The 23,185-nt window shown below is 34.1% G+C and overlaps 3 protein-coding genes across 4 annotated transcripts in view; 2 read left to right on the top strand and 1 right to left on the bottom strand.

Moving 5' to 3' along the window:
- Nucleotides 1–6,273, bottom strand: part of LOC137386963 (copine-8-like) — a 29,965-nt gene extending 23,692 nt beyond the window's left edge. For both annotated transcript variants that reach the window (XM_068073213.1, XM_068073214.1), the window contains exons 1-4: nucleotides 6,250–6,273; nucleotides 5,799–5,970; nucleotides 3,555–3,642; nucleotides 1,287–1,390 (exon numbers count right to left, since the gene is read on the bottom strand). In XM_068073213.1, coding sequence (XP_067929314.1) covers nucleotides 1,287–1,390; nucleotides 3,555–3,642; nucleotides 5,799–5,863 — 257 coding nt within the window. In that variant the 5' untranslated portion in view covers nucleotides 5,864–5,970; nucleotides 6,250–6,273. The remainder of the gene's footprint in view (nucleotides 1–1,286; nucleotides 1,391–3,554; nucleotides 3,643–5,798; nucleotides 5,971–6,249) is intronic.
- A 289-nt stretch (nucleotides 6,274–6,562) lies between these two features.
- Nucleotides 6,563–17,105, top strand: LOC137387606 (U6 snRNA-associated Sm-like protein LSm6). Its single transcript, XM_068074073.1, has 3 exons — nucleotides 6,563–6,767; nucleotides 12,126–12,239; nucleotides 16,931–17,105. Exons 1-3 carry the CDS (start codon nucleotides 6,671–6,673, stop codon nucleotides 16,963–16,965), a joined length of 246 nt encoding a protein of 81 aa, XP_067930174.1. The 5' UTR covers nucleotides 6,563–6,670; the 3' UTR covers nucleotides 16,966–17,105.
- Nucleotides 17,106–17,761: 656 nt separating this feature from the next.
- Nucleotides 17,762–22,922, top strand: LOC137388605 (emerin homolog 1-like). The gene is made up of 3 exons (XM_068075084.1): nucleotides 17,762–17,907; nucleotides 21,928–22,111; nucleotides 22,398–22,922. Exons 1-3 carry the CDS (start codon nucleotides 17,829–17,831, stop codon nucleotides 22,597–22,599), a joined length of 465 nt encoding a protein of 154 aa, XP_067931185.1. The 5' UTR covers nucleotides 17,762–17,828; the 3' UTR covers nucleotides 22,600–22,922.
- The last annotated feature ends 263 nt before the right edge of the window (nucleotides 22,923–23,185 follow it).

Raw genomic sequence — 23,185 nt, 5'->3', positions numbered from 1 at the left:
ACCATGTCTTACTCTGCTGTGTTGTAGGTGCAAAATATGTGAAAATGTGATTACAAGCTCTTGAAAGCTCAAAAATGAAAAGCCACCGTAGATTGGAATCAGTTTATTTCTCTGACGTAGTCATTACATCTGGTTATTGTTTCGTCACATGATGCTCTCCCATAAATTGAAAGGCCAATAAAAGGCTCAATATAAAACTTCTCGTAGCACTAGTTTATGACAAACACTTCGGATTTTACCATAGACCCCGCATCAAATATAGATGCTTGCTACTTTAAAGTTTTGTTTCGGCTTGGTCTAATCGTCTAGTCGTAATCTGATCATGTGACCCATGCTTTGCGAATGATTTCTGCAGCACTTTTCGATTATCATAGGTGACCAACAGGCTCGTCATGTTTAGCAGACAATAATATATACTCCTTCGAGCTAAGGTTAAAAAATTAAACGAATTTTTACAGTAGGTTTTGAGATATCAGTGCTGAAAGTGACAGCATTACAATGACGATAAAATAAGATGCGTAAGAACAATAGACATGGTTTTATTGAATGCGTGAAGTATATTTGTGAAAATATTAGGACGAATCAGGTTGCGTGAAAGTGTAATCAGAAGCCATATTATACAACTATGTCCCATTTGAGCTGTTTTGAAAAGATATTCTAATCTACGGGGGTTTTGTGATGGCTGCGATTAACTGTCCGTTTTGGAGCTTTTAAGAGTTTGTAATTACATTCTCACATATTTTGCACCTACAACACAGCAGAGTAAGACATGGTGAATCTTTTGACATCAAATAACTGTAATGTGAATTTTGTTGCAAGTCAACCTTTAAGCAATTTAAGGTATACATGTATATACTGATGCATAATTCCCTTTCTTCCTTAACCTGTCAATATATGTCACTGCATGCTTATACATTCACAGGGCTGAATCACCCTGCTTCTTTATCAATGCTCAAGTCCATTCTAGAATATCCTAGTCACTACCCACCCCTATAGTTGCATACCTCCATAGTCTGCATACCTCTATTCCTGCATAGGCTCATGTCTGAATGTCTTAGTGGCTACTCACCCCTATTGTCACATACCATTATAACTGCATACCTCCATAGTCTGCATATCTGTATCTTTGTGTACTTTTATAGCTACATGTCTCCGTCATTACTATTTTTCTATTACCGTATGCTTACAATATATCCCTACCAATCTACACCAATACCACTGCATCCTGAAATTGATGAATACCTGTTTATCAATAGATTGTGATAACGGTTAGTGTATCAACTCACATTAGAAATCTTAACTTCTGTTGCTCCTCAAACCGATACTCTAGAATAAACTTCTTAACAAAGTCGGGATTGAGAGTGTCTTTGATCTTCTCAGTTCTCCCAACCTAAGATAGATATGAAATCATGCATCCATCTTACACCACTTCTTTTAGTGAAGTGTAAAACATGCTGAATTACAGGAGAACAACAGTAATTCTCAGCTTTTCTCAAGCTAGGTAATATTAAAGTAATCTACATTTGATTTATTTCCTTGTCACAGAAGATAACAGTGTGGAGTACGGAATGTCATTGCAAATAATCATAATATAATCAACATGGCCCCATTCGTAGACTTACATGTATTCCATGTAAAGACTATTCCAATATATCATGTAATAATGTATAACATTAATATATATATATATAATATATAACATATATATATAATATATATAGTTTGAAGAATGATGTATACTTAACTTTGACACACATGAAGCTAAATAGGCCTAAGCACTATTCATCAAATTAATTATAGATTTAGCTCCATACTTCGTGTTGAGCGGCACTCTTGATTAGTGTTACATAAATAATTGCTTACTTCGATACATATATATACATGTACATCCAAAATAAATAAATATATGTACATGTACGTATATATATAGTGAGACCTCTACTTATGAAATGAATTGATTCTGGAAGCAATTCATTTCTGGAAGAAAGAAATTCCATAGAAACCGATTTGGCCATAAAAATGACCTAATCCACAAATATTGAACATAACATTTGTATAAACTTGACATACAAGTAATGGTAAAAACCTATAACAAAAACATGTACACATTAGAATTTTACGACTACACAATAAAAAGTACACATAGAAAGATGAAAATACAGAAGTAACGAAGAAAAACTACCCAAGGTATGTTTGTTTGTTTACATTCGACGTTGTCTATCTACACGAGGCTAAGATAGGATCGCAGGGAATAGGAGGATGGTGGTCAGAACAGGAGGGTAACAATACTTAGTTGTATTGTTGTCATGGTTTTGTTTCGCTCAAAATGGTTTTAAGTATACAAGTAGAAAGATTCATTCACATTGGCACAAACTGAAAAACTATGTCATCCTACAGAAAACACAAAACTTGAATTGTTAGACGCAAAAGTTGTCCTACGTTATATGTGGTTTATGACAACTCTAAATCATACAACGAACGTGAAGCGCTTGTGATTAACTGGCTTTCACTGACGAATGAATCTTAGGGAGACATTACATTGTACATTACATCTGACGGTACATTACGTTGTACCCACAGGAAGCAGACAGGCAAAAAAATATGAAACTAATACACAGGACAGAACATGAAAGGCCACTTTGCTTTTTGTATCTTGAAACATTTTTCGGAAGTTGAAGCAAAATTTCTATTAAAGACGTTCCATAAATTTAAATTTTTGTATGCGGAGTCCTTCTGAAGTAGAGGTTCGACTGTATATCTATATTTTATTGAAAACAAAAAGTGTGAGAATAAGCAGATTGATGTCAGTTTCTGCTGATTTATTGTGTGCATTTGCACTTAGCCGATGACAGACAGTCTGACAAAAAATGACAATGTGTTTAGTTTACATCTATGCACTTAGTTTACATCTATGCACTTAGTTTACATCTATGCACTTAGTTTACATCTATGCACTTAGTTTACATCTATGCACTTAGTTCACATCTATGCACTTAGTTTACATCTATGCACTCAGTTTCCAGTCCTTCTTCCTAGTTTACATGATACTATCTTTTCAGGTTAGTTACATATATATGGAGAGACGCATTAGCATGAAACAATAAAAATATTGACTATAAACACATGCAGAGCAACTATAGAGTATAAAGAAAGCATTGGATGTATGATTCAAGGTCATGACAGCTTATATAAATGCGACCAATAAGAAAGCTAAAAATAATTGCCTTTCAAGTTGATACATTGGATGTGGAATGTGAGATCATGCGATGGTTTGTATAAACAGCAGCTGATATGTTTACATCAACTTATCTGCTGGTACATATCTAACCACCCTCTTCTGACAAATGAAACTCTAGCCCAAGACCTATCGAAATTGTAAAAAAAAGCTGAAGGAAAACATGGTTGTATGGGAGAACAACTTATATATTGACTTGCTTCCAACATATAATTTCCCAAAAAATCTGCAGCCATAGTCCAACAATTATTTCACCAGTGAGAGAAAGCACTGACAGTAAAAATTACATTTGATCCCCAATTGAACTAAGCTGTCTCACCTCAAAGTAGTTGTTGTTTCCGAACTCACACATGTAAAGAACACATATTGGATCCGACTTGGATGTTATATCCTTGTTTCGGAGATTTCTGCAAGACACACATCAGGAACCCGTGTAAAAATCAATACTCCTTAACAAACTGCAAATAATAAATAGGTTTGCTTGTATATACCGTATATGTGAGACTAAATTATAAGTAAAATTATGCTACTTAACTGAAGCAAACAAACACACCTAGTTCGACCTTTGTCAGGTTTGATACATGAAAAACAGGAACTTCAGTGGAGCCATAGCGGTATAATAGTGCTATCACTTCACCACTTCAACCATTACTAAGAAATAAGTAGGCCTATAAAGCTGACCAGAATTTTTTTAAAACACAGTACTGAAAAGAAATTTCGCAACGATTTCTACACAAACTACGAAAGCCAGATGTGTCTAATGACTACACAACCTATTTTATATCGGTGGTCATTTCTGATATGAGGTAAGGTGAAACTAAAATTTCAAGTCATGATGCTTACTTTTAAAGCTAACTTGGTTTGTTTCTTAAGTTTTAGACATCAACAAAAAGCTGGAATACTTATACAAAGTTACGGGTAACGTATTTTTGTGATTACATTATGAATGTATAAATACTGAGGTGTTAAACTTTACCCACAACATAAAGCAATAGTAAACTTTTTCAAAACAAGTGATAATTTTCAAGCTTCAATGACCAATTCGCTAGAACTCAATAAGTAAATAGCATTGAGATGCTGTCATGTAATATAGATTGACTGGCTGATCAAAAATCATGAAACACTTAATTCATTAGTAAACTTGCTTTAACCTTCTCTTCGGGTCTCTCCTTTCCACCAACAATGCCAAAAGGAAACTACTTCTTTATAGCATCAAATCTAAAAAGGGTTACTGTAACAAACGCTGTCGGTCTGACTCAAATAATACTAACCTAATCACGCGTGTGTGAGTAGACACACATGTATTAGTAAATTAGTAATCATGCGATGGTCCAACCAGTACATGAATATTCGGCGATATAAGTGATTAGTTCAAAATATAAGTTCTCACTATTTTCATCCAGCATGTTTAGCAATGTTAGTAGCAAAAACAAAGAACCTTTACTATAATAACAGCTGGGTGTTAAGAAGAGTGTTAAAATATATTGTCTCACACGGGAATCGAACCTGGGGCATTAGATTCAAAGGCAAACACACTATCACTACACTACTGGGTAACTTTGCTGCAAGACCAAATAATTATGAATATAGTGGCTACAGATCACATGACCATCTCCCATAGCGTACTACTAGCATACTAGTGTACATAGAGTTAGTTTGTACTTTAATACCACTGTGTGGAGCTAGGTCGGCAGATAACACTCAAGTCATCATTCATTGCTGGTTATGTTTATCATATCAATTCCCCTACTCTATTTAGAGCAGTGTTTTCAGTATTCCACATCCCAGAGAGTTTTATTATGTTATAGATTGATTAGTGATATGCATGCACATTCGCTATCTACTGCAGCAAACTAAAGGACAAGACTGTGTGGCAAAGCAAAAAGAGTGTTGCTTACATATATAAACGGTGTTGTAAGTTGAGGACACTATGTGGCTTGGCAACTACAGTAAATTCAGGACAAACAATTTCATTGCATGCAATTGGCTTGGTGCATTTAAGCATTTAGATCATTTAGGTGCATTAGAGCAATTTTAAAAATAATTAAACAAGAATGGCACTCAAAAGCAAGCAGATTAATTGCAAGAAAATGGCAAACAAATTATTAGACTAGTTGTACAAACCAAGCATATAAAACTTCCTATGATACATTCAAGCATATGATCGGAATCAATGATCTGGTAGATGTTTTTTGATGATGTTTGTCAAAAGCATAGCAGAAAAAAAGAAAGCTAACAAACAGCAAACACCTTTTTACTTCACAGTCACCTTGTTATTTTCAAGATAATTTCAGAACTTCTCTCATTTGGTTCTAATGATAATGGTGCAATTGGATCATCCTAAAAACCTTATATCTGCATTACCGTTTACTAGGGCGATGTAAAACATGATGACTGGATAGCGATGAACAAACAGTGACCATAATGTAGCTACATTTGTAGTATAAAGTATATACGCAAGTCCAGTTGGTAACAAATAAGATATTATGCAGTCTCAAATAAGTTGCTTGCGCTTCTTGGAAAACTTTGAGAATCGAGCGATGCTGGTATGTTATCTATCTACCTGCAAGCAACGCTGACTTCCACTTGAGCTAGTGGTCCACGATTCGGAGGAGCGTAAGCGGCCATGCCTTCCAATCTTCCTGATCTTAGTACAACCTGTAGCGAAGGTTTTCCAACTTCGTCACCAACCACAGCAGTGCTTCCTCTTCGTTTAACAAACTCTTGAAAGTTTCCTAAGCCAAAATGAATAACCAATTTTTTACAGCACTAATCAACTGATTTTCGTAAAAATTGATTTATTGGAGCAGCAAAATAATTACATCACAACTTCAACCACTGGAGCAGTACTTAATACTGTTCGAATTATTCTAGTTATTGCAATGAACCAATGCAACTAAATGTTATGTTTCTTTTAAAATCTTTTCAAACAAAGTGATGACGAAAAATTGGAATCACCAAACAGTACCTTTAAATGAATGGTGATGAATTTAAAGAAAAATTGATGGTCTCACCTAAATTATTAACTAGGAAGGCGACTTTTTTCAGTTAAGATACGTACGTACATACAAAAACATAAGCGTAAAAGCATAATATAGCCTGAGTTTAAAAAAACGCTGGAGCTGAAAAGGTGTGGACTTGACGGGGACAAGATGTTTTCCTGTACGGTATATGTGTTATGAAGCTTAGGTTAATATTCAAAACTAAGTCGATCATCAAAATATAACACCGTTAGTAAGTCCGAAAAATCTCTGTAATTGACGATTAACCACTGTTTACAAAAGCCTACTACTTCTACCGATTCCGTTTATATTATTATTGCTTTTATTTGCTGCGAATCGGCGGTGTGAAATCAAATTATTTCGCGAAACCACTCGTGTTGCAAGATAAGTCATTGTTAAAAAATAATAACGGTTGTAGAATAAACATAATACCATGGAGCCAACACGAAAACAAACACCAAGCGAGTTTTTGAAGAATATAATTGGACGCCCTGTCGTTGTAAAACTAAATTCCGGTGTTGACTACAGAGGTAAAAATGTTGAAAGCATTGGTTTTTAGACTTGATTGTATTCACCTAATGAGTAAGAACGTAGTGTTGACGATTTTGCATTGCATGTTTGGTCATGTGAATGTTGAGAAATTTTCTGTTTAGCATTCAATCAAGGCACTTTATCACCCAATGCTGAATGTGTAGTAAATGACGCAATGCTTCAGATTGTTTAGGAAACTTAACATCTAAGCGTTACTTAAAACAAACCTGAAGTTTGGAAAAGACATTCAAATAAAATTGAAAAACTATTAATAAACTCGGCATGATCAAGTTTTCTCTAATCTCCTATCAGCTGTCACTGAGGGTCGTCTGCTTGCATACACGTTTATGTGTAAACCTTGTGGAGAATGTGCTGCTTGTTGGGATATTTTATAAGATAACTTAATATAGACGTTGAGGTGGTGCAGAATAATATAATATCTATTTGAAATCTTAAGGCAGGACAGAAAAACAGCAGATCATGACAAACTCCATTTAAACCCCTTAGTCGATTGACATACAAAAAGTTGACACTTTCTTCTCTTGCATTTGACACACTTGAAAAAGCGCCATCCTTAGTATCATCATAGGATGAACCTGGACTGAAAATTGTATTATCATTAGAGCAACATGACGCGCTGAGCCCCCTACTATCTATGCTAAGAGGTATGTTTGTCACAACCGTTTTCTGTTCAAGGCACTTGCGAACTCTAATCATACATCATGAAAATCAACCACAAACTAATATTCAAATGCACACAAGTTAACCTTAATGATTCAAATTAGCAAGACATCAGTATTCCGTTTTAGTGCTTCCTAAAAAAGATTTAAAGTGAATGCACCAAGTTGTTTGCAATTCAGTTATAAATTTAGACAAACAATGGAGTATTTATATATATGTATACTAGGTAAATGCCTGGCGTTTCTTAGGTAATAAAACAGTATTTACACAAAAAATTTATTTTTATTTAACATTATATATGCAACATTTACTATTCTAACTTTTAAACATCATATGAGAAAAGTGTTTTTGTGCATTTCAATTAAATTAAGAGAAAAATAAAACAACTAGAAAAGGTTTTCAAACTTTTTTCAAACAACTAACTTCTTTTAAATTTCATATCAAGAAAAGTTTTTGTCGAAATAAATTAGCAGGAAAGATAAAATCGTAAAAGTGTTTAAATGTAAATGTGAAATCATTAGCAAGTAATAGCTAAATAAAGGCTGTTTTGTTACAATTACAGTGAAAAATTATTTGTTATACAATTTTATGATTTTAAATCATTTCAGTGTTGGCATCGTAAGGCGAAAATATCATATTGAGTGGTATAGAAACCCATAGTGATTATCTAATGCATACTCTTCCTGGTTAAAATCATCAAATTTTTATATACATACTGTACATATTAAACATTGTTAACAAAACAACATATTAACTTTAGTAACTATAGCTAGCTACAGTAAATTTAGTGGTTATGATCTGCAAGAAAATGTAGCATGACAATGTACTTACTATGTGCAGTAAGTACTGTAGAAAGTTCTTACCTTCGAGACAGACGTATAACATAAATTTTCATGTTGAATTTAACTTAAATGAATTTAGCTCACTAAACACCTACTTAAAGCTAAGTTTTAGCATGTATTTTACTAAACTTCAACATTATCATAGGCTCAAATTTTATCACTTATCTGTTTTTGAATTCGTTTTACTTATAACGAATAACTCTGAACTAAGATAGCAAGCATCATATATCTTTCTCAGGCGTTGTGGAAGAGATTTCGGCAAACAGCATGTTGGCGTTTTCGTTATTTCGTCGTAATCAGTACACCGACTGCCAAATTTTAATTTTAAGAGAAATTCTTGTTGATTTTGTTTGGCGGAAAAAAGTCAAAAAATATTCGCTTTTGTATGGTGAAGACAAAAATGCATCATGTACCATAAAGTGATGCGAGAAAAATATGTAATGATTAATTAATCAAAACACTGTATTGATTAATAAAAAAATGTACACACTTAACGTGTGCAAAAATGGTATACCGTATATGATAAGAGTGATGAGGTTGATGAGAACAGCTTAGCCTCGCGATTACAATATGTTAGCAATATGTTACACTTGTAGCAGACTTGTTAGCAAATTCGCGATTTGGATGTCGTGAATTCTAATCCAGTACGAAGGTGATTTTTCATTGCTAAAACTTTATTGCTATAGCTGGATAAACAGACGACAGACAGACAAACTTTGAGATTTATATGTAAAGATATATATAGATATATATTCTATTTATATCAAGTGCACACTGTTTTTTTAACTATGGGTACTAGCCAGTAACATATTTGCATTGCCATATTTTGTGTATTTTAGTTTTAGTGACCATGAAAGTACATAGCTTGAGGCATTCTAGCCAAAGTAGTTTTTTTGTATTCTATGGACAAAGATAGATTTCTATTTTATAGAGATTATGATGCCTCATAAAACACATGCTTTGCATTAAAAAGCTTTGACAAGGCCATATAGACTTGAGAAATTATATACATGCTAAATTGGCAATGAAGCCAGTTAGTTAACGTACTCTGTTACGCTAATTGTTCTTGGAATAGTGTTACATTCGAGCACGGCTAATCAATGTTGGTCGGTCAACTTGAGTGGTTTGTCGTCAAAAGTAAGATCACAAATGATCCTAGCATATTAAGAAAGTATGGGAATGAGTGGAAACTAGAATGGACCTTGACATGATTTTAAAAAATGCTAAAATTTGATCATTACGACGAATTCCTAGAATCATCAGTGGTTAATCTTACTTACTTCAGCATAACCTTCTCTTGCACTCATTTTATGAACTTTCGCTTGCACTTTAAAGTTGTATACTCTTTTTATTATTATTAGTGGCCTATCTAGGAATTTCTAGCAATTCTCACGTTCATATATAATATAAAACTGATAATTTGTGCCATGAGATATTAGCAAGATAAATTTTTCAAAAATGTTGAACTACTTTGAAAGTTAACAGTTACCAACATAGGGTTTGATAATGCTGTGGTTGATCATCCAAAAAGTATCTTTGTTATAGTTTGAATTTATATAAATCTTATATTCAAGTTGATTAGTCAAAGTTGTGTTATTTTGTTAATATTGTTATCACCTTTGTAATATGAGCCATGATTTTAGAATGGAGAATTGAAGGAAGTTTATTTTAGCATTGTTAATTTGTGAAGCAACAAAATTAATTCTAGATCAATTTGCTGTTGGTTCTTATCGTATCTGGTCCCGTAGGATTTGCAGATTAATGGTTCTCATCTTGCTGTATGCCTCTTGATTATTAATGCTAATCATTGACTTTGGCTAGGGTGTTGAAAGTTTAAGTTTGATTTGGTTATATGCTGAAACTTGCAGAGATTTACTCAACATTGCGTAAAGTTAATTTAAAATTAACCATTTTCACTTCCCATTACCCTGATGTTTCATTTGTAAATTTACTGGAGTAGTTTTTGAAAACTTTAAGAATTTTTTAGATGGTTTTATAGGACAGTCTATGTTTGAAATAGAGACTAAACCAATTATAATTTCAAGTAGCCCCACCGCTGCCTTCATGAACTTGAGTTAAACATAGGCTCTACAGAGCCCAAAAAACCTATTCATGTACGTAACTGACCACACATGTGCTTAATAAATAAAATAGTTTATTATTGATCCAGTACCATTCGCGGAGCCTTGATCACTATCACTTGATTGAATAACTTCAACAAGTATTGTTACGGGTGACTTAGTTAAGTGTATCACGGTAAAATGTCTATGGTAAAGAGCAATTGTGTATTGGGACGAGTGCTTGTAGGCCCTATCGTGAATATGCTGAAAATATACAGCATAGGATATGGTATTTCATACAACTTGTGAACATTTCTAAAACCAAATTTTTGGCAGTCAGAATAAACCTCAACACAATTAACCCCAATTTAAGTAATCCAATAGATTTTATTTGTATTACAATGCGACCAATATCAGCTCAAATTCTCCAAATTGTTGTAATAGTTGAAAATAGTTGTTACTCGTGCTGCTTGTACTCTAATCATTTTTTCACTTAGAGAAACCTGGTTTTGAATAAGCAATCATCAACCTCAGAATGTCCTGCTTAGACCTGAAAACCTGCTTAGAAGTCTGACATCTGAAATAAAAGTGGGAAACAGTCTTGTTGTCTTTTCTCTGTTTGTTAGGTAGGATTAAAATAAATTTGTATGCGCTTGCATAGTTCATTGATGAAAACCTGCCACCTAAGCTGCACCTCATAAGCAATTACGCGACGCATATTGCATACATACCTTACATATTTAGCTTAAGTGTTGAAATAAATGTCAAGCCTTAAAATATTACACATGATGGCAAATAAAGGATAATCCTTCTGCAGTTTCAGCATCTTGTTGAACGATTTCAAGCTCTTTGTGAGATCATGCAATTGCTTTGTTTGTAGTATATCGTCAGCTAATTCTATTTTATTATCTAGAGTAAGTTCAGTAAACAAGAATGAATATTTTTCAAGTAGTTTGCAAACTTTATAGGTCAGCTGCTATGAACTGTAATGCACTGTTTTTTAAACATCATCAAATGTCTGGTTAAAACTGTTGCTGCTTTCGAGCCAGGGCCAAATATGCAATTACATTTTTTCCTGTTGGAGGAAGCTGACGCTTCGAATGACCTAAAGTTTGTTGACTCTACATAAAGTATTCTGCCTAAAGTATTATTAACAGATTGTTTCACCGTAACATGGCCCAACATGGACTCTAAATAACGAGTAGTGTTTATTACGGCCAGGAGGTATTAGCAGGTGCTCTTTCTCTTCAAGTCTGTCATTTTGATATGGTTTATGGTTTAGACTTTATCACTGACTTCCATGCCGCTCTGTTTTCTACATTCTCTTTCTGTCTGTGTGGGTCTCGTTCACTCAACTTTTTGTTACATTTTGCTACATCTTTGTATCTCAGTTTGGGTCAGCCCTGATTTCTCTTTTCTTCGTAGAGTTATGAATATATAATAGTTGCCTTAGTAATCGCTTATGAGCAATTACTATATTAATTTTGCCTTGTTTCGCAAGTATGTAGCTCAATATATTCATGTTCGCTACATTAAAAAAAAAGATGAATTATTGTATCACAATGCTTTAAATTTTGCATTAATTTAGTCATATCAAACTTCAATCTCTAACAAAAGGAAACTTTATACCCTGAGCATGATCGGCATGACTTGGCCAAATGAGGGAAATTTATGTTTTCTTTTCACCCATCTAGCTAGCAATATCATCCAGGCAAGTATTGCCAACATGTTTTGATGTGACCTATAGCTTGCTAAAAGTCTTGCATCTCTGTAGGTGTACTCATGTGTTTAGATGGCTATATGAACATAGCACTCGAGCAAACGGAGGAATATCTCAATGGACAGCTAAAGAATAAATATGGAGAGACCTTCATTAGAGGCAACAATGGTAAGAATTGGTCTGCTCGAAGTCATGATACCAACTATTTAGCTTGCTAGATCACGGTTTGATGCCACAACATTTAATTTTAGTTGCTCCATGTACGAGCTTACATGTCAGGCCTTGAAATATTTATAAACAGGTTATGTATGGGTAGGCCAATTTGTCTTTTCAAGCTTGTCAGATATGGCCTTTTAGTGAGAGTTGTACTTCCTCAAGACTTTGTGGGTTTCAAATAAATGTGACAACACCATCGGAAGTACCGTTCTATGTACTTTTGTGTATTTCCATGTATCGAGAAATGCTTTTAAGGACCATGGAAGCTTGATTGCGTACTTGATTGCGTAGTGATTACGCTAAGGATTGCTAGTTATGACATTTCTGGCAATCACCCTGAATTATCTTCTAGTAGCACCAAATAAAATATTAAAAAATATATACATGTATATAATATATATATTATTTTATACATATACATGTATATACAGTATATAATGTATACCTTCTATAACATAAATTCCAAGTAATGTCAAAATTGATGTGAAGTGCTTGCTTTGTACTACATAAAAAGTTCCATACAACGTAGTGTCAAGTTGGGCAAGTTCTCAAATTTGATTTGAATGCTAATCTATATCGCCACATTTTCAAAATAAAAAATGACATGCGTATAATGTTATATTTATTACTATATATATAACGCTTACAAGTTCTGTGACATTCTAGTTCATCGTAGTAGCTCGTCAGATGTGTCGACAAAACAGAGAATAGGGTTGATGCGAAATTGTTCATGAACACTCAGAGGCGATCGATTCGTGCAAGTCCATCAATTTAAAGGTCATGGAGTTAAAGTATTGTCAAAAGTTATATTTTATCTTAATCTTTACTCCTGGATACAGATAGTCGATGAAAAGGTTGTACTGCTCTTTTTGTAGTAAAAATATTTTTTGTTTTGCTTTATTGGAGACGTATAAAATATTTGTTATTAGTTTTGCTTTGCAGAATAGACTTTTTGTTTAGAAATAATAAGCAAATCGTTATGAGCGTCGAAGATGTGTGCTCTCCATCAACTTATTGCAAGATTATGGTCATGGGTTAAAATCATGGTCTATCAAACCAGTGGAGTTGATTAGAAAAAGGAAAAAAGTTTTCGATGGAAACCAATAGTACTGTGTTACAGTACAGCCCACAAATTAAAAAGTTAAGTTTAGTTTTTCATTTTTGTATGGCCAAAAGGGTGATTTTGAAAACTATTGGAACGGATTAGGCAATTTACATGTATTTTACTGTCCGAATTTATGTAAATTCTCTATAACGTAAACATTCCTGGAACGGATCATATACGTTGTAGGCCTACTGTATATATATAAACCTGCATATATACAGGTTTATATAAACATATATACAGTTTATATACATGTTTGTATAAACATGCATGTTAGTCATCTGTATAAACATGTGTAAGTCAATATGAACGTCATGTTTGTATAAACATGTATATATATAAATATATATTTATTATTTATATCTTTTATTTATATAATATAATGTGTTATGATATACAGTGATTCCTCGTTTATCACGGGAGTTGAGTTCCAAAAACAAAATCGTGAATCGTGATAAGTGAAATCCGTGAAGTACATGTAAGTTTCATTTCTTTATTATTTTACAATGCGATACTGTACTATAGAATAAAACTAAAAATCTAAACGTTTTTAATGCCCAAAATTTGTTTAGAAAACATTAATTTTAATATAGTAATACCAAGTTATAAACATTGTCACTCACGAGTATTTCGCAGTCCCAGCTGGGCCTTTTCATCGTGACTCCACTCCACTGTTGCGTCTGTTTCTACTAAAGGTGCAGGAGTCTTTCACTGAGAAAGAACATTGTTGTGGGTAATTGTTGCCGCTCTTTCTTTTTCTGAGCAAGAAAATTTTTATAAACGAACGTGCCACCTTCGATTATATTTGAGTACTGCAACAAATGACACATCAAAGGGTCCCATTCTTGTGTCGAACGCTGAAGTTCAGTGGTTATTCTCACCAGGGTTGCTAAGCAACCTCGTGATGGTCCCTCGTCCTCTTCTTTATTAACATACATGTGTCTTCTTCCATTTTTTCTCATCCTGGCTCGGTGGCTTTGTCATCTCTACCAGGCCTTCATCAGTCAGTTGATGTGCGTGTGCATCAATCAGGGCATTAATTTCATGTATATCAGCAGTAATTAAAGCCGTCTCCTTTGAGCTGTTTCGCTAGATTCTCAAAGCAAAATCAGACTCCATCCTTATGATTGAATTATTTTGGACTGCCACAACTCTTTTAGCGTCCTGGTAAAGCTTATTGCTGTTGTCATCTTTATATTATTTTTCTCCCTCGTTATGGAAAGCAACCGAGTATTCATTTATTCTGTAATGGCGCTTGACAGCCGCGTAGCTTTCACCTTCTTTTAGCATGTCTAAAAGTGTAACCCTTTCTGCAATAGTTAGAATTTTCATCGGCCTTTTTGGCGCGTCCAGAGGCCTCTTTGTGGATGCAGAACGTTTCTTCGACATTTTGGGTTTTGTCTCGGAGAAAATTTGCAAAAGTAGATTCAGTAGAATATACAGAAACGAAAACTGTTGACAAGGGAAAAAACTACTGTATAACATCAATATTTTTCATCAATATTTTACTATGTATTTTATTATAATTATATATATTATCATAGATAGTATAAGCAATAATGTATGTATTATACAAAGTAAACTGAATTCTTATAAATATTCTATTTATCGAGAAGTCATGGTATTATATTGCTGTATCTGCAGCTGCTCATGCCATCGTTTCCCTTCTTCATATTGATTGCGCAAAATGAACAAGTATAGAAATACAGTGAAACATGGATAACTTAAACTTCACGGGACCGAGCGAAAGTGTTTGAGTTATCAGAGCATTCAAGTTATCTGAGCACAGTCACAAGTGAATGTATTTATCAGTAGATACATATTCAAACTACATGTATATATAAAACTAAAGTATAATGTAGGTTGTTTGTTGTAAGTTAAAGGGCATCTGATGTAGAGTTTTAAAGTATTTATCAAAAAGTATAGATATTTTTATACACTTGAGATTTATGTGTTGTTTTAGGTGATGTGACTGCCAGAACTTTTTCAGATTATAATTGGCAAAACCTAATCGCGGTTAAAACGCTCAGAAGACATTTTTTCTTCTGAGTGTTTTACTCGAGATCAATTTTGTCAATTTTAATCTTAAAACGTCTTGTCAGTCACATCACCTAAAACTGCAAACAAATCTCAGCCCAATAGAAAAATATCTATTCTTTCTGATAATTTTTAAAACTGGACATAAGTAAACATTTATGACCAATGCAAAAAAGCATGCTTTACATCTGATCAGTTGTTTCATTTAAAAAACTTATCGAGTGTAGTCGGTGACAAGGTATTTTTTTTGACAAAGATCAACAGTGTGACTTATTGTAGAAATAAATTTTAAACAGTCATTATAGTCCTTAAAAACTTGTTAGCCTTTTCTAACAAAATTGGCCCATCGGTAGGTACGCCTTCACTACGCACTTGTCTAAACCAAGTCAATAATACACCATCCAAATCATCGTGCGACGTTGAACGATCTCTTAGCCTTGATGAATTTTGGTCACATAACGATCTTATTCTTTCTTTTTGTTTAATCCATGTTGACACTGTACTTTTTGGAAGATTTTCTCTTTTTGATAATGCTGATAGCTTTTGTCCTGCTTCGATTTCCTCGAGTACTTCAAGTTTGTCAGAAGGTTTCCACGCTTTTCTTTGCTTGCGTGATGCCATCGTAAAGCGGATGTCTGTTGTAGCGGACGCCAAGCCACAAGCCTATTTGTGACATTTTATCTTTATGTATCCGCATATAATCACGGTTACAATATGTATTTTGCATGCTGTGTCCATCTTTATTAAATTTTTATCGCTAATACCATCTAACGTTTATAGCTTGGCCGTAACTAAGCGAACGTCTTAGCGACCCTATTAATCATTTTTATATGATTTCCTTTTTCGGTTCCATTATACGGTACGGGGGAAATTATACGTACGCTATACGCGTACTAAAAGCGCTTTTGTTAAGAAAGCAGAGTAGTCTCAGCTCCGCGACTAGTGGAAACTCTTTCGAAATAAATTGAACGGAAACCGCTTGTGAATTCGGCAAAAAACTGTTCGAGTTAACGGTGCCGAGGTCGAGTTATATAAAGCCATTTATCATTGCGTGGGAACGGACCAAGCAAATCCATTCGAGTTAACCATGTGTTCGCTATATCCGAGGGCGAGTTATCTATGTTTCACTGTAGTTTGTTCATTTTATAGTAATAGAGTATCAAAATAGAATATTATGGTAATTCAAATCACTAATCGCAAAGTACACCCAGTATGTTATAACCTGCAAGGAATATTTCCGCATCTAATGTTGAATGGATAATGATGGTAAATGTCTGTTGACAACCAATCTATTCTGTCTGGTTTTTTTCGCATTATCTTTAGGTCATTCAAATTTTTGATTTGTTTTTGGCATCCGAAGCAAAAAGTATTAAAATGTTAGTTTGATCTCTATTTTACGATTTGAGACATTCGAAGATCATGGTTGGACTGTCGGATTCATGAAACTGAATTGCTCATTACTCAATTAAAACAATACCTAAAATTGTTTTGTATGTTGTAGTGTTCTACATAAGCACCCAGAAGAGAAGAGGATAGACCCTTCAATCCGAGCACTTCCTGTATATATTTAACACACCTATGTTTTTATCTTTATACAATAAAGGTATTAAAAGTAACAACCAGTAATTCTTTGTTCATAGATGATGGGCAAGATGGCCTGGTACAAATACATAAGCATTACAATAAAATCATTTGTTATCATCAAAAATGAGACAATAGATGCATTTGTAATTATCAGCTGAGAAAGGCTATTCAATTTGCTATGTCGCTTTTAATGCCTGTGAGCTGTTCGCCAAGATGAAATTCCTAGAAGGTAAGGTTAGGCATTGTAGACATTGGTTTTATTTTTGAAGACTTTGGCTTGGTAATCTTAATCTAATCAGAGATTTTGCATTGTACAGCTTTTTTATTATTGTCATCTCCTGAGTTTCTTTTGATGAGACAAACAGTTTCGGACCATTAAATGAGTTACCTGTCAGCATTTGTTTCAAAAGAGATGCAACATTGGGAGCTGCAGCCGTTGCTTTATTTCGGCATAGTTTACAAAATCCGAGTGATATAGGAAGCTGGTTTTATCAAGACCGTTTAAATAAAGCGGAATATAACGGACAAGAACGTTCTCTCGGAAGGTGCAGTAAAATCATATAAGGATAGAGTTGTCTTCTCTTGTCTACGTGAAAGAGTTCAAATCAACAGACATTGCCCGCGAGCTACACTAAGGGCCAGAGCCATCGAGTGTACACTCGATGATTACACTCGATGGCTCTGCCCTCGATGGCTCTGCTAAGGGCTTTTCGTTGTATCCTGCGGGAAGTTGAAGGTCAAAGAAGTTTTCCGTTGAATGAACAAACTTTCCCAGAAGGCGTTTTTTGGGCGTCTGAGTTTTACTTGTCTACAACATGGATTTGTCCTCGTTTACAGATGATGAGATTCGTCAGAAATTAACAGCCTTCGGTGTACCAGTTGGGCCGATAGTTGGTAATACTCTTTGCTCTATCATGGGTTATCAGCCTGTAGAGAGCAGATAGCTCTAAACGTATTGCTTAGGTATAGTCATCAATAGTATGTTGGGTTACATTTGGTTTAATTTTTGCTCGTACCAGTTTATTGAAGCAAAATCAACAGCCATTGCAGAATTACACTTTGAGTGGTACAGTTTTATACAAAAAATTAATCACTTTAACGTTGATACGTGCGTTTAAAAGTGTACCTTTCACGATGTCTCGATTATCATTCACGAAAGGAATTAAAAGTGAATTTGTTTTGCAAAGCTACAGCCAGTGGGGTGATTAAAGATACATATAAGCAAGAGCCCGAACAAATCTATAATACTCGTCAAGAGGGAGGGTTGTATGTACCATCAATAAAAACCAAAGCTTATTTTAATTCTTTCTGGCCTAGAACCACTCGAGAAATCAGAGATGGAATTTGATAATTTCGGCACACCCTTTTTGGCAACTTTTGGCCCGGGGACATTGTAATCAATGTTGTATTTATATCATTGTAAATATTTTGTATATGGCATTTGATTCATTAATTCATTTTCTTTTTTTTTTGTTTTTTTTTGATTCACATAGCAGTATTAGAAATAGATATTATATGATGTAAATATGAAATATCGAAGGAATATTGTTGCAATACTCTTTAGATACAAATACAAGCCGAAAGCAAAATTAAAAACACTGAAAAAAGGGAAGAAGGGAAGAAGGGGAAGAGAGAGGAAAGAAAGGAGGAAGGGAAGGGAAAATTTTTGCTGGTATACTGTTTAAAATAAAGAGTTCCCACGTATTTTGCCTCCTGCGTGAGGCTTTCAGTGGGAAAAACCCGATCCGATCCGATATCAAACGCAACATCAAAATGAGTTCTTAAACACTGTTGGCCAACTGATTACAGTGTAATGTCGGTTCCTACGCATTTAATATGTAGATTTACATATCAAAACTAACACGTGTTTCACACAAAGTACACTGTGATTTTATTAGTAGCATAGTTGCTATTGTTAATCCTAGATCAGCTAATAGTCAATTTTGTAACTATTTTAAAAATGAAACTTGTCATTTTTTCAATGTATTTTAGACATTGTAAAAGTGGCTGTTAGTTAGACCGACAGTTTTGGTCATAAAATAAACTAGAAAGGTAAATGACCAGCTAAATACATATGTAGCATAGTCACCCCGTCAAATTGTTGCTGCCACATTTCAAACTAAATTTTTATTCATCATTGTTTCAAATGTTGTATCATTTATACAATATATTTGCCTAATTGTCTTAGCTTATTTTTGCTATCTATTGCATTTTGTTAACATTTTGTCAGGTATTTAGGTGCATTTTAAGTCTATTTCGATATACATACTAGATGAGTATCTTGTAACGCCAATACCTCCAATTCAAATAAACACACATGTTTTTAATTATGGTATCTCATCAAAGTGGAAATAGTCTTGTTTTGTTGTTGAGTAATTTTGTGGTACATTGAAGAGCTGCACTTCTCAAAATAATGAGTTCAGAGCTTCAGACAGTTGAGCTTTTCATGGTAGTAGACATACTCAAGTTACACCAACATTTCTGTCTCTAGCATCTTAGGCTACAAATTTATATGATGCGAAATTGTTTAAAAAATGGTAGGCCCCATCTTTAGTGTGCAAAAATAAAGTGAGGAGCCAATTTTTTCATTAAGTATAAGGTTGAACTAGCTGTGAAGCCTATTTACTTACTTACCTACTTACACAAATGGGTTATGTAAGGCATGTCTTGCTAATAAAAATGGGGAGATGAGACTCATCATGGTTTGAAGTTCCGGTTTGGGATAGAATTAAAGAAGCTCATTAACATCATTAAATTTTATCTAACTTTATCGGATAAAGCCTCCTTAAAACAATAGCTCAATATCTTTAATTTTGAAAGCATAACAAACAAAAATCATGGCCCTTAAATGAAAAATGTACAATCGTTTAAAGTTATGCTTGTTACTTACCTATTAATTGGTTTTGAAATTTTAGTTAAATTCTGTATTTCTTAAGGTCACGTTGTTAATTACTTTTAGAAATATTTTTAGCGCACAAGTTGTATTACGCTGAATAATATCTTTGCTATAATTACTATTATGTAAACTAATACCTACAGATTGATTGCTGTCGCTGTTCTTGCTTTGTGATTGAACCCTCCAATTTGGTTGTATTTTTCAAACGCGTGACTTGAAAATTATTCTTTCGTATCATCATCTTCTCTTTTTAGTTAGTTATAGTCAAAGTTGATAATCATCAGAAATTTTCTTTTTCACTGGTGATTTCGACTATAATAACTCTGCAGACAATTTGCTATTTGGAACCTGCAAATCAAGAAAGCCTGTCCAACGAAATGTAGACAATCAACATTTGTTCTCCTGAGAAATATTGACCCTTAGTCAAAAGTTTTTTTACCCCCAATCATAAGGTAGTTAGGCAAGGTTGCTTAAAATTGGACTTGCAACAAAATTCACATTACAGTTATTTGGCATCCAAAGGGTCACCATGTTTACTCTGCTGTGTTGTAGGTGCCAAATATGTGTAAATGTAATTAAAAGCTCCAAAAAAAACAGTTAGAAAAACGGTCGTAGGTTAAAATCCCTTTACTTTGATGACGTTATCGAACATTTTAGTTATCGTTTTGACACAAGATGTTATCACGTAAATTGAAATACCAATAAAAGGCTCAATTTAAAACCTTTCGTAGCACTAGTTTATACAAACACTTCGGGCTCTGCCGGAAAACCTTTATCAAATATAGATGCTCGCTACTTTACAGTTTCATTTTAGCTTGGTCTAATCATTTAGTCATAATCTGATCATGTGACCCATACTTCCTGTCAAATAGCGCAAACAATTTCTGCAGCATTTTTTGACCCTCACAGGTGATCAACAAGTTCCTCATGGTTGTCAGGGGATGATATACACTCCTTCGAGCTAAGGTTAAAAAATTAAACTATTTTTTAGGCCAGGTTTTGAGATATCAGTGCTCAAAGTGCATTACAATTATAATGGAATATACGCGTAAGGACAATAGACATGATTTTATTGAATGCGTGAAGTTTATTTTTGAAAATATTTTGACGTATAAGGTTGCGTGAAAGTGTAAACATGAGCACATCGTGTTCAACTATCTCATATTTAAGCCATTTTGAGATGGATTCCAACCTGCGATGAACTGTTTGTTTTTGAGCTTTCACGAGCTTGTAATTACATGTTCACATATTTTGCACCTACAACACAACAGAGTAAGACGTGGTGAATATTTTGATATCAAATAACTATAATGTGAATTTTGTTGCAAGTCAACCTTTAAAGATGAACATACACAACATTTTAAGAGATTTTATATAAAAGAGTCATTATTTTTCTATCATTTGCAATTGTTTTTGATGCTTGAGGTCATCTGACTGCCAGGATATTTTAAGGATAAAATTGACACAACTTGATTGTGGTTAAAGTGCTCAAACGAAGAAATACTTGCGAAATAACATTACTAGTTACTATGGTTGATATGGGCTATTGCATGCTAGTTGCAGCGTTACACGTTTCTATTCCCTCAGTCTCTTTTCAACGATAAATATCTTGATACAACCGTTTTAACCGCGATCTTGTTTTGTCGATTTTAATTTTGAAATATTCTGTTAGTCATATCAAAAACATGAAAAACAATTGCAAATGGTAGAAAAATACCGTTCTGAGATTCCAACACCAATTCTGATAAAATCTACAAAACATTAGTGCAATTTCATCTTGATAAGTGAAGGGTTTTCAATGGCGCTCCTTACAATTTAGTTCAAAATAGTGTAATGATAAGGTGCTAGATTATTTCAAGAGGTTACAGAGAAGTTGGCAGCGGGCAAACCTTTTTGGCTTTTAATGGTTTTATGTATTCATCATAATTATAGACTCCTTATTACAGAAATTATACAGACTCATATTTGTTAATAAAATGTAGAAATATTGTATAACAAGGGACTTGTCCTTTCATCAGATTCAACCAGACACGTATATCTTCGTAAACTGCAAAAGTTGACTGGAGAACTCTCTGAGGAACCATCCTTTGAGTTTGAACAAAATGAAGATGAGAGTGAGGAAGAACAGCCGGTGCAGACCACGCCTCCACCTCGGCAGCGGCCAATGACAGCCAAAGTACGCGCTTCACCTCCATCTGCTGGGTAAGTGTTTTACTCTTTTCACTGATCGTTATTCTTTGAAGGAAGTCAGAATAAGCCTTTCAGAATCTACAAATTTGGCTGAGCCTTAACAATGGCTGGCTATTAAGCCCTTGAAACTGAATTTTAAACTACACGGGCAATCGACTGGCTTATCAAAATAAAAGAGCATTTTAAAAATTAGAGGATAGTTGACCAATAAAGATGAGGCTACTTCTAGAAAATTGAACTAGTAATAATTGAAGTTCATGTAAGTCCAACATAATCAGCTCCTGTTACCTTTTTGCAGAGATGATGGGTCAAATGAATTGCGACAGAGAAAACAACAGAAGAAACTTGACGTGCCGATAACAGCTGAGATGACGCAATCATCTAGCGGAGGCGTGCTTTCTTTTGTCGTGAAACTCATTCTATTTCTTATCATCTTAGTCGGGGTGTTTTATGCATTTAGCATTTTCAACGAGGAGACTGCTACTGGCTTGTTAGACTGAGTTCAACACTTTATTATATATTTATATTTCGAGTATCCCATCTCAGGGACTTTGCCTGGGTTTATCTATATCGCCTTAGCTTAGCCGTGTAGAGTTTTAATTTAATTACGTTAACAATATATGCCATCTCTGTTCCTTTTTATATGCCGCCGTTTTGTCCTTTCTCATTTCTATAATCCTTTATATTATCTAACTAGTAAATACTATCAGGTTTAACTTTCCCATAATTGACTCGCAAAAGTGGGGAAACCACAAGTAATTAGAATTTGTATGCGTGGAATTGTTATCACTTTGCAAATACATTTGCCAATGTTTTCAGCATAGCTTGTCAGGAAAAACTACATAGAGATAAGATTCAGCCAGTGCTGCATCTACATTGAAGTGTTGCATCTACATTGTGTATTGAATATTTCAATACTTGAATGTTTGAAACAAATCCTAATTCTAGAGTTCAGTTAATTTTTATTTGATTTGGAAAAAGTATGAGAATGATTTAAACTTTTGTAAAACCATTTAAGTAGTTTAAGATTTGGACAAACAGTGTTATTAACGAATTTACTCTCCTGTAACAGCGTTAATTAAGCGT

Source organism: Watersipora subatra, chromosome 2, assembly GCF_963576615.1.
Source record: "Watersipora subatra chromosome 2, tzWatSuba1.1, whole genome shotgun sequence".
In the NCBI taxonomy this organism is placed as follows: Eukaryota; Metazoa; Bryozoa; class Gymnolaemata; order Cheilostomatida; family Watersiporidae; genus Watersipora; species Watersipora subatra.
The sequence above is the reverse complement of the archived record's forward strand: the minus strand, read 5'-3'. Positions and strand labels throughout refer to the sequence as shown.

Bases quoted from the DNA above. Each gene is read 5' to 3' on its own strand.
- LOC137387606 (XM_068074073.1), top strand. From the start codon at position 6,671: ATGGAGCCAACACGAAAACAAACACCAAGCGAGTTTTTGAAGAATATA. The intron at 6,768-12,125 runs GTAAAAATGTTG...GCATCTCTGTAG, and splicing joins TTCCGGTGTTGACTACAGAG to GTGTACTCATGTGTTTAGAT. The intron at 12,240-16,930 runs GTAAGAATTGGT...TGTATGTTGTAG, and splicing joins CTTCATTAGAGGCAACAATG to TGTTCTACATAAGCACCCAG.
- LOC137388605 (XM_068075084.1), top strand. From the start codon at position 17,829: ATGGATTTGTCCTCGTTTACAGATGATGAGATTCGTCAGAAATTAACA. The intron at 17,908-21,927 runs GTAATACTCTTT...TCCTTTCATCAG, and splicing joins ACCAGTTGGGCCGATAGTTG to ATTCAACCAGACACGTATAT. The intron at 22,112-22,397 runs GTAAGTGTTTTA...ACCTTTTTGCAG, and splicing joins GCTTCACCTCCATCTGCTGG to AGATGATGGGTCAAATGAAT.